This window comes from Elephantulus edwardii, unplaced genomic scaffold (genome assembly GCF_000299155.1).
Source record: "Elephantulus edwardii isolate Elephantulus edwardi_28Jun2011 unplaced genomic scaffold, EleEdw1.0 scaffold00038, whole genome shotgun sequence".
Taxonomy (NCBI): Eukaryota; Metazoa; Chordata; class Mammalia; order Macroscelidea; family Macroscelididae; genus Elephantulus; species Elephantulus edwardii.
In genome coordinates this window covers 15768937-15783857 of record NW_006399788.1, presented here as the reverse complement: position 1 = coordinate 15783857, position 14921 = coordinate 15768937, and the positions used below count along the sequence as shown (strand labels likewise).

Here is a 14921-nt window from a genome sequence, read left to right as displayed (position 1 = left end):
TTTGGAGAGGGACATGATACTGGGAAGGATGGAGAGTCGGCAAAGGATAGGAAGACCTTCTACCAGGTGGATCAACACAATGACTGCTGCAATGGGCTCTAGTTTATCAGGAGGTGTGAGGATGGTGCAGGACAGAACAAGGTTCAGATCTTTTGTTCATAGGGTTGCTATGAGTTGTACTCAATGGCACCTAACAACAACAAAACTTGCCAAATGTTGAGAATGTAAAGATGGTTGGACCATTTCTCTACTGTCAATGGCTAGGAGTGTACTATGCTAGGCCCATACAGAATTGCAGAAATAAAGGTGAATACAGACCTTGTCAGCTTGGAGGAGTGACTGCTGTTTACTTGTCTCTATTGATAAAATATTTAAAGACTGTATTGTCTCTACCCTTTGATTCTAGATGAGAGTCCCAGTTAGCCAAAATAAATGTAATCCTGATAATATAATGTTCTCACTGTTGCCTACTAACTCTCCTAATTTATTGTTTCGTTTTCTAGAGGAGTAAAGGAAACCAAGGTTTTCACCAGACTCTGAAAGCTGTTTGCGTGAAAAATGGTGTCTATGCCTCCAGGACTCTCGCAAGAATCGATCTGAATGAAGCCATCACACAGCCGATTTATGACCAGATCGACCCTATCTTTGGAGGCATTTTTAGGTAAAACATCTTGCATGTTTCTCCTTTATGAACAAATATTTGAAGAATGTTGGGCCACAGTTTCATCTTTAAGATCTTGTGCTTTTGATCTGCAAGTATAAGAAGTAGTTTGATCTTTGGCAAACCACAAGAGCCTTCTTGGTTCTCTGTACTTGTAAATTTCCCATGCTGACCTACAGTAGACACTGAGATGTTGCTTTCAGACTAATATTATCCTTCCCATTATTTTTTAAAAATCTCATACATGCAGCAGGGGATCAATTTTCTTATGGAGCTGAGCCCAGGACAGGGTATTTTGGTTGGAGAGACTGGAGTTGAACAAACATAGGGCCTTCAGAATTTTCCCCAAATGTGAAAAGGAAAAATGGTTCAGGGCTGACTCTCGGTGTCTTTGACTCTGTTAATGCTCACAAAGATGGCCTGGATAAGTGGAAGCTGAGGGGTGCCCCATCTTGGTGCCCCTCTTTGCTTTCTTTTTTAGTCTCTAATCCCTTTTTCCATCAACAGAACCAAAATCCTCCAAATCCCAAATGCAGCAGCCCACCACCAACCTCCCCTGTCTGTCACCACTGGCATTTCACGTGACCTGGCGCTGTTTGGATCATCCTCCTACCTCTGCTTCTGTCTTACTGCCTCCTCCTTCCATTCCCAACTCCTTGACACATTTTGGATCTCGTCATTCCTCCTGTCCCCGTCTCAGATGTCCCAGATGCTTCAGGCCTTTTGTTCATAGGGTGCCTATGAGTTGTGCTGGAAGGCAATCATCATCAACAACAATAGGATAAATTCCAGTTTCCTCAGAATAACATTCAAAACATCTCACCTGCTTCCAACCTGCTTTTTCTAATCTCTCCCTGCGCAACTGCCAGGCATAAACCTTCTGTTGTAGCCAAACTGGTATGTAGGCAAGCACAACTATATCACACTAGACAGTTTGCATGTATTGTTGTTGTTGTTGTTGTTGTTATGTGCCATCGAGTCGCTTGCGACTCATAGCGACCCTGTGTACAACCCTAAACTCTGCTATGTCCTGTGCCAATTGCACTGTCTCCAACACACCCACCCTGATTACCCAAGTCACTGAGTCAATCCACCTCATAGAGGGCCTTCCTCTCCTGCGTTGTCCCTCCACCCTCCCAAGCATGATGTCCTTCTCCAAGGACCGGTCTCTCTTCACAACATGTCCAAAGTATGTTAGACGGAGCCTCAGAATCCTTGCCTCCAGGGAGCCTCCCGGTTTAACCCTTTCCAGGATGAAGCTGTTTGTTTTCCTGGCAGTCCATGGTACCCTCAATACTGTTCTCCAGCACCACAGCTCAAAGGCATCAGTTCTCCTTCTATCCTCCTTAGCCATTGTCCAACTCTCCAACACATAACAAGTGATTGCAAAGACCATTGCATCTATTATTTTATCTAATTCTTCCAATAATCTTCTGAAAGGGCTTCTGCTTTGTTGTTCTTGTACACTAAAGCACTGGAATTTATGTGAATTACACACCTTCTCTGTTATCACCTGGCTTGTTAAGTAGAGAGCTGAGATCTAAAGCCCCAGTCTCTACAATTTTCGTTTGTGCTCCCGTGATATTCTGAAACTTCATTCATTTTGCTGTCTCTATGGGGAATAAGTCTTCCTTTTCCTTTTCTTAAATTATACCAAGCATTTTTTTTAAAAAAAAATCTTTTATTTCTTTCTTTTGTGTGTATATGTACCATTGAATTGCATCAGACTGGCACAGGAGGAGAATGCCTCTCCTTCTCCAGTGGAGCATCTGGTGGATTCAAACTGTGTACCTCTGGGATTGCAGTGCAACATCTTGCCACTAGGCCACCAGAACTCCTAAATTATACCAGCCTTTTGAAGTGCACTCCAAGTCCTACCCTTTTAAGTGGAAGTATCTTGACATTGAAAAGGCTGAGTTTTACAGTTAAGCAGATCAACACTCAAATTCTGGTTTTGTCGCATGCTGGCTCTACCTTGGGCACATCTGCAGTCTTTTTGGGACCTTAGTTATTTTCATATATAAAATGGGAATTCACACTGTTTGTGAAGGCCCTTACATAAAGGATCACAATCTCTGCCTTATTAAAGGAATTTGGTAACTGCTCCATCTCCCACCTCTTCTTTTTTGCTCAAAATAGACTAAAAGAATAGCAGCTAGTTTCCTGTTTGTTTTTAGCCTCACAAATTGTTCTCTCTGACTATTCTGTTTTATTTTCTTCTGTAGGACGGGGAAAGCCACCGGCTCAGCCCTGATGCCTCACATAGATGCTTTTAAACACTCTCTGCAGGAGAAAATGACAGAAATTGGGATTAGACATGGCTGGAAATATGATAGCTGCAAAAGAAGTTTCCTGATCCAAGAGGTACGTGCCTTATGAACAGAAGAGGGCAGCACACTTGGAGAGTAGCTTTCTGCTCTGAAGATCTTAGAGTTTATCTCTTCCTGCTTGTTCCCCTGGAGCTTCCAGGATCTGAAATTACCACGTAAGAGGAGCTGTCACATGAAAATCCATGGGGTAGAGGAAAGAAAAACAGGCTTAAGATAGCAGCAGAGGTATAGGGCACCTTGGAAAGATGTGTCCCACAGTGATACAAGAGTCTGTAGAAGGTAGACTTGGCATGTAAGGACTCCCCACAGAATCTGGCCTTGCTGTGGTTGTATGTGCTATCGAGTTGATTCCTACCTGTAGTGACCCCATGTCACAGAATAGAAGAGCTTCAGAGGTTTTCTAGGCTGAAATTGTTACAAGGGCAGATTGCTGAGGTATTTTTTTTCCTCCAAACATCACCCCACCCACCCTTAGTGGATTCAAACTACCAACCTTTTGATTAACTTGTTGTTGTTATTGTTCGGTGCTGTTGAGTAAAATGGGGCCCATAGTGTCCATATGAACAGATCTGTACCCTGTCCTATCCTGTGCCATCCTCACAATCTCTGACACACTCACGTCCATTGCTGTAGTCACAGTGTCAGTCTGTCTGGTTGAGGATCTTCCTCTCATTTGCCAACCCTCTATGTTTAAGGATGGTTTTCAGCTATTTTGCTTTATTTCAATTGATTTCCAATCTGGACTCTACCTCGAATACTATCACGTAACAATAGGGGCGTTCCTCTATTGTTCATAGGGTTTTCAGAGGGCTGCTATTTAAGAAATGGATGGCCAGTCTTGGTTCCTGGTCTGTCTAAATCTAGGAACTATTAAACTATTAAAACTTGTCCACCATGGGTGACCTTTCTAATTTTTGACACACCAGCGGCACAGCTTTCAGCATCACTTGTAACACCTTCACCGACCTATCATTTATCATGTTTTGCCAGTGTTCTGAAATATTTTCCAAAGCAGTGAAGTTTACAGAAATGAAGTGCCCCCTTTGTGGCTTACTCTTTAGTTTTGAGCACTCACAACTCTTTTCTGTAAGCCGCTTTCTTTGTATGACGGTCCTAGAGAAATAGCTTGTCTTGCACCATGCAGGAGGGCCAGCACTGAAGGCTGCCTCACACATTCCCAAATTCAACTCAGCAGACATTTGTTGAGATGTGTAAGGTGTAAGGCACTGTGACTTCTCCCCTACAAGTTGCCCTTTGAGATATAAAGATGCTTATGACAAATGTCCTGCCTATGAGAAGTTTACAGCCTAGTGGTGGAGTAAATGTGTGAACAAGCAGCCACAGGATAAGGCAGGAGGAAATGGTGGCCGTATGCAGGAATGCCTAACCTGTGTCTGTTGACGGGATGGTCACATGTGGACTTTTGTTAACCTGGCTTCTCAGATAAGCGCCATCCTGGGAGGCCTGGAGGGACACATCCTCAGGAAGAAGAGGAGGATCTACGAGTCTCTCAGCGCCTCTGTTCAGAACGACCTGAAGTCCTGCTATGAAGGTTTGGTTACATGGAAGAAATAGTTCCGTTTCCTCTGTTTGCTATCAACTCCTTTAGTGACTTTCCCACCATTTCTCCTCACAGCATTTGTCCTCCTGCATCTCAAATCTCATACGATGCTCTATTCTACAAACCACCGGCAGATGATTGCCGGTGTGTGGGGAGAGGTCTTCAGTGGACCATTTTGATCTGCTTGTTTCCTGTTCTTTCCCTCCGCCTTTGTCTAGACACCCTGCTCCTCTTTTACATGCTGCTTCTCAGCTAATGAAACTGGAAAATCCACTAGCCAGCTCTCTTTCTTTTTCACTGACATATTTGTAAATTCACTTCCCAGCTTCTCCTTTTGGCAGCCCACCTTGGGGGGCCAGGATTTTGTAAGCTTCCACTTCATTCATTCATTAGATAGTTATTATCTAGATATTATGCATGTTGTTTTATTATTTCTTATTAAAACTATTTCCACTATCGTGGAAATAAACATGAACTAACTTTCTCTCTCTCTCTCCCATCTATATTTTCCCCCTCATGCTAAAGATTTCTCAGTAAGCCCTTGCTATGGAGTGACTGTGATTACCATTTGTTTTTCCCTAGAGGCAGCTCAAATCACTGGCAAAAAAGCCTGTGAGAGAATGAAAGATGCCCTCAGGAGAGGAGTGGAGCAGCAGGTGGCAGAGGGCATGTTTGAAAGGGCTCAGGAGAGGATGCAGCACCAATTTCAACAACTGAAGGTATTGTCCCTTCTCTGCGTTACACTCCCGGGGAGTTTCCTGGTGAATGGGAGAAGTGGGTCCAGATGGTGGAAGAAATAATCATCATTTGGGTCTCAATAGAGATGGGTGATTTCCATAAAAGTGGGACTGAGCCTGAAACTTTGGGTCCTGATTTGAGTGTGGAAGAAAAAAGTAAAAACAATAATGTAAGGAGGTCCAGGTTTAAAACCAGACTTTGCCAGGCTAGAGAAAGGCATCCTTGTTTTTGAAAGGGAAGTACAATGTGTTTAGAATAGGGAAAAGTTTTTGGTAGATAAAGGAACTGAGGTTAACAAGTACCCCCCCCCAGGAAGTTAGAGGAATCAGGTTCCTGTTATTATGAGCTGTCCCATCAACTATGACTCACAGCGACCCTATGAACAGCAGATCTGAGCTTTGCACTGTCCTGCACCGTCCTCACAGCCTCCGGCATGCTCGAGTCCATTGTTACAGTCACTGTGACGATCCACCCAGTTGAAGGTCTTCCTTTCTTCCTCTGACAGTCCCTCTTTCCCAGCACGACGTCTTTCTAAGAACCCACTTCTCCTGACAACATGCTTAAAGTGTGAGAGACGAAGTTGCTTCTAAGGAACCCCTTCATTACACTTCCTTCAAAACATATTTGTTTGTTCTTCTGGCAGTCCACGGGGTAGTCAGTATTCTTCCCCAACTCCCCAGTGTGGGGACAGTGATTATTTTTACTCATCCTTCTTCAACATCTATCCAGTAACTAGACTTGGGCTTGGATGGTGCTTCTCCTGTTTCTTCCCTTTTCTGTAATTGCTGTCTTCTTCCTCACACTTCAGTGCACCCTAGTTAGTTTTTTATTCTGGGAGTCAGTATTTCAAGCCTCGATAGACAAGAAAGAAGGTGCTGAGGCAGGTCAGACTCCACGTAACTGTTGCCCCCATGACACTTGGGGCCATTCAATGTCTTCTAAAGTGGCTCCTCCTTGGACTTGATCTTGAATTTGGGAACCCCACTATGTAACCCTTTATACTCCAGAAGTTTGTCTGGAGCTCTTTTTATACAATGCACTATGCTTGGCCTGTGCGGCCCTAACAGAGCGAATGTCCTTTGGCATCTAGAATGGAATCACAGAGAAGGTGAAGGCGAGTATCTCCACCATGCTGAGCCTTGCTTCATCCCAGGAAGTTGGCCTCTACAAGGAGCTTGCAGGTAAATACACTCAAACATTGCGTAAAGACTGATCGTGCAGACACACCTAGCTAGGAGTGCTCCTTACTGAATTTCTAAAAATCAGGAAGGATTTCCAGGGCAAATACAGACCTGATGATGGGAGTTAGGACTTGGCCTCCCTGTGCTGAGCATCTGAGACTGAGCTTTGTACAAGGGTCTTCTGTGCAGCATCTCATTGGATCCTCACAATAGTTCTCAGTGGTTCCTGATGCATAAGTAGAGACTCAGAATAAATCATGTGCATGTGCCCAAGGCCTCCTAATGTCTTCTTGTTAAGCCTTAGAGTTAGGGTGTTAGTTGACTTCAACTCCTTGAGACCACATGTGAGGAGGAGAACTGCCCCACAGGGTGTCCTCGGTTATAGTATTTAAGGGGACAGATGACAACTTCCTTCTCTTCAAGACCTACTAGGGGGAAAGCGGTTTTGAACTGCTAATCCTTTGGTTAGTTGCTGAATATTTGACTGTAGTGTCATTTGAGCACCTTGGTTTCTTATAAAGAAAGTAGCAAATTTAAATATTGTCTTCTCACAATACTGCTTTGCTGTGTCCATAAAATTGTTCCTCTTTTTTTTCTGTGTGTGTGTGTGTGTGTGTGTGTGTGTGTAAAGGTTGTCCTTAATGCGCCAGCAGCCTGTAAATGCAGCATCAGCTGCAGGGGGCCCAGTACAGACAACAGTCACCTTCCTTTCCTGCCACTCTCTGGGGTCATGTACATGGATGCTGCTGAGTGGATCATTGGGCAGGGTTCATCTCGTGCAGAAATGCAGGCCGTTTAGTCCAGCCCCACCAATTCCTCTGTCTGAGACTTTCTTGTTCATTAGATATATAGCCAGAACTTTATATATTACCGGTAAGAGTATAAACTGGTCCAAAAAGCACTTGGGGAATTACTAGCCAAATTGAAAATGCACACAACTTTGGACCAGGAGTTGCAATTCTAGGAATTTTTCTTCAAACATGGGCAGAATGACACATATGCACGGTGATTCAGGGTATCATTGCTTGTAATTCTAGAAGGTGGAACAACTCAAATGTCTATCAGTAAAGCACTGGTTCACAAGTAAACTCAGATCCACAGTTCCTGGATGGAGTGAGCAATTTGCACTTGGCTTGTAACCAAAAAAGTTAGCAGTTAAAATCCATCCAAGAGTTCTCTGAGGAAGAAATAGGCCTGGGTATCTGCTCCCATAAAGATTACAACTAAGGAAAACCCTGTGGAGCAGCTCTATTCTCTAACACATGGGGGTTTTCCAAAGCCATGCGACAAAAACAAAATCAACAATATAGCATATATGCTTGCTTAAAAAAATACACCACTAAAGGAGGATTGTACATTGACTAAAGCAGCTTTAAATGGAATTTCTGGGTGGTGCAAAGCATTAATGTAGGTGGCTGTTGTCATAACTTATGCCTATTTTCTTCACATCATCAGCATATTTTTATGCTATGTAAGGGCCACTGTGCCAGTTGGCTAGGTTGCCAGGTAGTCTAAAAAGTACCCCCAAAGAGCTTGCAATTTGATTGGTAAGACCATAGGGAGCTCTGGTGGTGTATTTCATAGCAAGCTGTGCTGGTAACTCACAGGCCAACACTCTCAGGTGGTCTGAATCCACCAGCCACTGCTTGGGGAGGAGTTAGACATAATCTTCTTCCATGTGACTTAAAGTCTTGAAAACCCAAAGGAGAGTTAACTATAAGTCAGATTCAAGTCCATGGCAATGAGTTGTTACGTTATGATGTTATGTTATGTTATGTTATGTCATGTTATATCATGTCATGTCATGTCATGTACCTTTGACCCTGCAGTGGTTTATCAGAAGCAGTAAATCACATGAGAGGAGACCGCCCATCATTATCTCATGGAGCAGCTAGTGGATTTGAACAGCATTCATTTAGCAAGTAATTACCACCACCTTCTAGGTACCAAACAGTGTTCAAGCAAAAATACAGTGCAGACGAAAATATTCCTGTCTTCATGGAACTTTATAGCCTAGTTGGAATGGAGACAGGCAGTAACAAAACACTCTGTAAAATATATGACATGCCAGCTTGGGATAAGTGCTGTTGCGGGAAATAAAGCAGAAAAGGGAAGGGAGCTTGCTGGGAGCAGAGAATGGAGTGGTGAGGAAAGGTCTCCCTGAGAGGGTGATGTTCAAGCAAAGATCTAAGGGAGATGCGTCACACAGGTGTAAGATAGTTATTCTAGCAATTCAAAAGACAATAGGGCTGGTGCTTCAGAGAAGCTTAAAGGAAGTGGAGTCCTAGCTGTGAAGCGTTGTTGTTGTGTATTATTGAGTCAGAACCAACCCATAGCTGACCCTCCAGCAGATTTTCAGAGGCAGTTAATCACATGGGAGGGGAGTGCCCAACTTTCTCCCATGGAACAGCTAGTGGATTCAAACTACATGCCTTTAGGATTGCAGTGCAGCTTCTTACCACTAAGCCACCCGAGCTGTGAAGCATAGTTAAGATTTAAGATGCAGAGAGCAAAGAAGCCTCCTGGAAAAATAGACAGGTTCTAAGATGACCCCTGGTTATATGTCCCATTGAATTCTAGGCTCTGGGTAGCTAGTCTAAGTCATATCTGTGGCGCAGTGGTGGTTATTGTGTGCCTTCAAGTCAGAACCAACTCATAGCTGACTCTCCAGCCAGCTTTCAGAGGCAGTGAGTCGCGTGGGAGGAGATTACCCATCTTTCTCCCATGCTGATAGATTCAAACCACGTACCTTTGGATTGGCAGCACAATTTTTACCTCTTAGCTACCAGAGTGGAGAAAGTTCAAATTTGAAAGACATTCAGGAGCAACACTGGGACCAAGAACAGACAGATCAACCCTAAGGCTGGTGTGTGAAGTGTCTCTTCAAAGAGGATGTAATTAGATTGCTGATCATGAGATGAAGGTTAGAGATGCTGAAATAGGTCATACTCATTTAGAACAGCAATTGCTTGGAGGAAAGGACCAGATACAGGAGAGAAAGAAATGCCTTGAGAGGATTCGTAGGAACGTATTGATGTATGTTATGCTCTGTATCTCCTTCCACTGAGCGGTTACAGACACAGAGGACACGTTGCCATAAAGTTGGAGCTAACTCATAGCTGATTATTCAGCGGGCTTTCCAATGCTGTAGGCTGCACAGAAGGGAATTGCCTATCTTTGTCCTGCAGAGCCACTTGTGGATTCAAACGGCCAGATATGCACCACCTTTGGTTAGCAGAGCAACTCCCTACAGACTGCACCACGAGGCTCTCACAGAGCCTGAGTAAATTTCCCCAGTGATTCCTCAGAGTTGCTTTGTTTTTTTAACTGGAGAGCTTTAGATTTCTTTAGAGGGTGACCCAGCGCTAAGATGTCAAGAGCAAGAATGTCTGGCTTGATTCAGATTATTTCTAAACCAAGAGGATTAACATATCTGATCACTAAGCACCCTCCCAGACCTCACATTCTGGGATACATGACTAGGTCATAACGGAATTATTGGGGGATCTGTTTTCCGGGCCGTTTCTGAAAAGGACATTAATTCCTGATGGCGTGTTGTCCACTCTTGTGCAGATGTCAAGACTGAGTACAGGGAGATGGAAAAGCTACACAGGAGCCTGAGGGAGGTAGCCGAGAACGCCGTCCTGAGGAGAGGCATGCAGGAGTTCCTCCTGAGAATGTCACCCAGCAAAGCCGGACCCCGCCCCCCAGAACACAGCTTTAGTCCCTGAGCCCTAGAGCTGTGAAAAATAAACCCATAGCCAAACAATCAGAATTATGCCTGTTCTGTTCTTCAAATCTAATAAAGAACTTTCACCAACTGGTTTTTAATGTACCGCATAGACCCAATAGATTGTGTCTGACATGATTAATATCTGGGAAACATGATTTCATTTTCTTCTGTTATAAAAAAAGAGTCATTTTCAATCTCTAATGGAGTTCTAAAGTGTGAGGACCTCAGTTCTATTTCCTGTTTTAATAGTGAAGAGACTATTGGGTAAGGAAGTGGCATTAGGCCATGGAAACAACAGAGGTTTGGGAGCCTGGACACAGCACACGGCATTACAGCTTTCCAAGTGTGTTGTCTGAGACCAGCCATTCTGAAATGTTTTTACCACAGGACCTTTCACGCTTGAAAATTATTGCGTGCCCTAAAGAGCTTTTGTTTATGTAAGTCATGTCTATTGATAGTTACTGTCGTCAAACACTAAAACTGAGAAAATTTAAAAATACTCAACCATTCACTTAGAGCAACAATACTAATCATATTAGATGATAATACAATATTTTATGAAAAAATAAATTTTTTCTTTTTCTTATTTTTATTTTTTCATTCATTGTTACTTTCTTCTCGCTTCTCCCCTTCCCCTCCCCCAGTCCACCCTGCAATGCACACCTAGTTCCAAATTGTTATCATACGTATAATACCTAATTGAATATTCCTTCCCGACAGTTCTTGCCTTCATCTGTTCTATTGCAATATTCATTATGTACCCATTCTTTTAACATTCTCTCCCCAACACTCCTATGGAAAAAAATTCTACTTTTTAAAACATGAGAAGAGTGACATTGTTTTCACATATTTTTTGCAAATACTTTTACTCTCTGGCTTAATGGAAGACAGCTGGATTCTCCTATCTGCTTCTGCATGCAATCTGCTGCAATAAATCTTTTTTAGTTGATGTATGTAAAGAAAATCCAGTCTCACACAGATATGTAAAGCAATATTTTCGATAGTGTTCTCAGTTAATTCCTGGATATTCCTCTTTGATAGTACAAACTTGGAAAAGTTGCAAGATTAGTTGCAATGTGAAATCTGAAATCATAATTATGAACGTTTTTCTTCATTACATTAAAATTAATTTGTCTACCTTGTGCGTTGACTGGCTCTTTTATCAATGCATGGTATTGTGGCATCAGGCACCGTTCATTTGGAAAGTATGTGCTCACTGAATCAAGGAGGCTTCCAAATGTTGACACTTTTCTTTATTCAGTATCAAGCAATCTTCTTTCATAATATCATCACCAGTTTCATCAGAAAGTCAGGAAGTATTAGGACGTTGTCAGGCTCATAGTAGAGAATATTCAGTTTTACTAAATTTCATTCCATTTTTGCTTAAATATGCATCAGTGTTTTCAACAAATAATGTCAATTGTTTCCTTTAAAGTGACAAGTTCACTTCATTACTTTTTAAGACAATGTTCACCATGCAATCGAGTCTGATTAATCATAATTTTTCTGTTAGCTATTATTTTAAGTAAAACTGATGTCTCATGGAAAGTGTGTCAAGGTCAGTTTGCAAGTTAAATAATCACACATGTGTTTTTCCTCAAGGCAGCAGAAGTGCAGTAAGTGTAGTTCTCATTTAAAAAAATATACTGCATAATAAAATTATATGCTCTGGCAGGTGAATAATTAACATAATTAATAATAAACTATTTCACTAACAATATTAATAAGTCAAATTGGTGTTTCTTAACCTACTTAACACACAAAGGTAAAGAACAAAGTCATTCACAGTGCTGTTTAGTGTCCTTGCCTTGATACATGTTCAGATGTTTTATCCATCTTTACTCTTAGCACAAATGTCAATACAATAAGGATTGCAAGGAACATCTTGATAATATTATAAATAATATTTATGTATTATCAAACAACATCACTAATATAATATGCAAGTAAAATTTAAAAATGGTCACATCAGAACAATGACAGAGAACTACCTGACATTTAAGCGAGATTCAGAAAAGGATGTGAACTGAGAGGGAGACGTCATAGATGATGTCAAATGCATGTTGTCTGAAAGAAAAAATACCAGGAAGATGTCATTTGTGTTTTCTTGACTGTGTGAAGACATTAGACTGTGTGAAACATAATGAATTATAGGAATTCCAGAACACTTAATTATGCTCATGCAAAATTTGTACATAATCCAAAAGATAGTTTTTCAAACAGAAAAAGAGCATGTTGCGTGGTTTAAAATTAGGAGAGTTGTGTTCCAGGGTTCTGTTTTTTTCACGATACTTACTCTATATGAATGCTGAGAAAATAAGATAAACTGGACTACATGAAGAAGAATGAAGAATCAGTAGTGATGAAAGATAGCATTAGTAATCTGTGATATGCAGAGAATACTAATTGAATGAAACCAACTTAACAACACCTAATAAAAGCAGCAACATTATTATGAAATTACTTTGATCTAGCATATCCCTAAAATTATTTCAAGGATCACACTTTAAGAACTATTGCTTTTTTATTAGCTAGTTAAACTCCCTGAGTTTTAGGTTTTCTCTCTGTAAAGTAGTGGTGATAGTAATAGTACTTAACCTAATATTACTAGAGTTACCAACATGTTAAAAATAATACAAAGTATTGGTAAATGACTTCAACTTACTTGGATCCACAATAATATACTTGGTACCAGCAATCGGGGATCAACATCTACGGTCAGGGACCTCTCCAGATTACTGAGGAGCAGTAATGTTAGTGTGAGGACTAAAGTGTGTCTGATTCAGGCCATGGTATTTTCAATTATTTGCTATGCTGCTGTGATTGAGAGCTGGACAATGGCTAAGGATGCCAGAAGAAGAATTTATGCCTCTGAACGGTGCTGAATTGACTACCAAAAGGATGCTCCTTGGGTGCTCCTTGGGGACAAAGACAATAAGGCTTTGTCTCATATACTTGGGTATGTTGCTAGGAGAGGCTGTTCTTGGAAGGGGACATGATGCATGGGTAGGTGGAGGGACAGTGAAAGAGAAGACCCTAAACCAAGTAGATCGAGACAGTAACTGCTGCAGTGGGCTAAAGTGTGCCAGAGATTGTGAGGATGGCACAGGATGGGACAGGGTTCAGATCTGTTATTCAGAGAGTCCCTACAAGTCAAATTCTCCTTGATGGCATCTAACAATAGCAACATCTAAATAATCATACTAAATTTCATTAAAAGACAAATCGTATCAGATTGGATAACAAAACCAATGTTGTATGCCATTGAGTTGCAACTGATTCAGCTATTGTTGATCCTCCAGCGAGTTTTTAGAGGCTGTAAATCACATGAGAAAAGAAGACTCATTTTTCTCTTGTGGAGCAACTGATGGATTTGAACTGCCTGTCTTCGGGTTGGCAGCACAACTCCTTACTATCAAGCCACTAGTGCTCCTTATGAAAAAGCCGATACAAGCTATCTTTGTCTACAAGAAGTCTACTTTATTCAGAACGGATAGATTAAAAGTGGAGTTTGTAGGTGACGCAAATAGTTAATACTCAACTACAAACAAAAATGTTGGAGATTTGAGTCCATCCACAGACACCTCAGAGGAAACATCTGGTGATCCACTTGCAAAAAATCCAGCCATTAAAATCGCCATGGAACACAGTTTTGCCCTGACTCACTTATGAGTCAGAATCCTATCAATGGCAACTGGTTTTAGGTTAAAAATAAGAGTAAAAAAATTCATACTGACAAATGATAATCTAAAGAAAGAAAGATTATCTTAATATCTTCTCCTCAGCACTCTTATTTATTTCCTTTTTTTCTACTAGTTTATATACAAAACTCGAATACAAATTTGAACAAATTCATTCAATTTTCCCTGTTTCTTCCTTTTGCTTTAGCTTCTTTCCAATCAAGAGCAATTTTCAGTTTCTTCTGACATTCATTTTGATTTTTCTTTCTTTTCTGTCTTTTTATCTTTTTACATTATTATACTAATTTATTTTAAAAATGTTACTACATTGTGCTTTCTTTTAAACGACTTTTTGCTTTCTTCAAAAAGTTGCATGGTTTAGAATAAGGAAAAGTGTGTCAGGATTGTATCCTTACTCCATAGCTCTACACACATATTCAAAATGTATACCGAACAGATAATTTAAGAAGCTAGACTATATGAAGAAGAATGTGGCATTAGGGTTGGAAGAAGGCTCAACAACCTTCACTATGCAGATGACATATCTTGCTTTCAGAAAGAGGACTGGAAGCATTTACTGAAGAAGACCAAGGATTACAGCCTCCAATATGTTTTATATCTCAACAACAGGAAAAGAAAAACCCATCCAGATCAATAGACAACATCATGATAGACAGAGAAAATATTTAAATTGTCAAGGATTTTGTTTTACTTGGATCTGAAACCAACGCTCATGGTAAGAGCAGTCAAGAAAACAAAAGATTTGTTGCTTTGAGGTAAAGTACTGTCAAAAACCTTTCCAAAGTGCTAAAGAGCAAGAATGTCAAATATAAAGACTAAGATGTCTTCATATGCATGTGAAAGATGGGCAATGGATAAGGAAGAATGAAGAAGAATCAATGTTTGTGAATTGTGATATCCCACGGACTGGCAGAGAATATTGGGATGGGAGTGTCAGAGACAGTGCAATTGGCACAGGACAGAGCGGAGTTTAGGGCTGTTGTACATAGGGTCGCTATGAGTCGCAGGCGACTCGA

The 14921-nt window shown here is 41.2% G+C and overlaps 1 protein-coding gene across 1 annotated transcript in view; it reads left to right on the top strand.

Annotated features, from left to right (window-relative positions):
- The window catches only part of NUGGC (nuclear GTPase, germinal center associated), a 135343-nt gene extending 125141 nt beyond the window's left edge, over positions 1–10202 (top strand). Inside the window, exons 16-21 of the mRNA XM_006884928.1 lie at positions 504–661; positions 2887–3025; positions 4435–4543; positions 5135–5271; positions 6381–6471; positions 10045–10202. Of these exons, the coding sequence (XP_006884990.1) occupies positions 504–661; positions 2887–3025; positions 4435–4543; positions 5135–5271; positions 6381–6471; positions 10045–10202 (792 nt within the window). The remainder of the gene's footprint in view (positions 1–503; positions 662–2886; positions 3026–4434; positions 4544–5134; positions 5272–6380; positions 6472–10044) is intronic.
- Positions 10203–14921: the final 4719 nt, after the last annotated feature.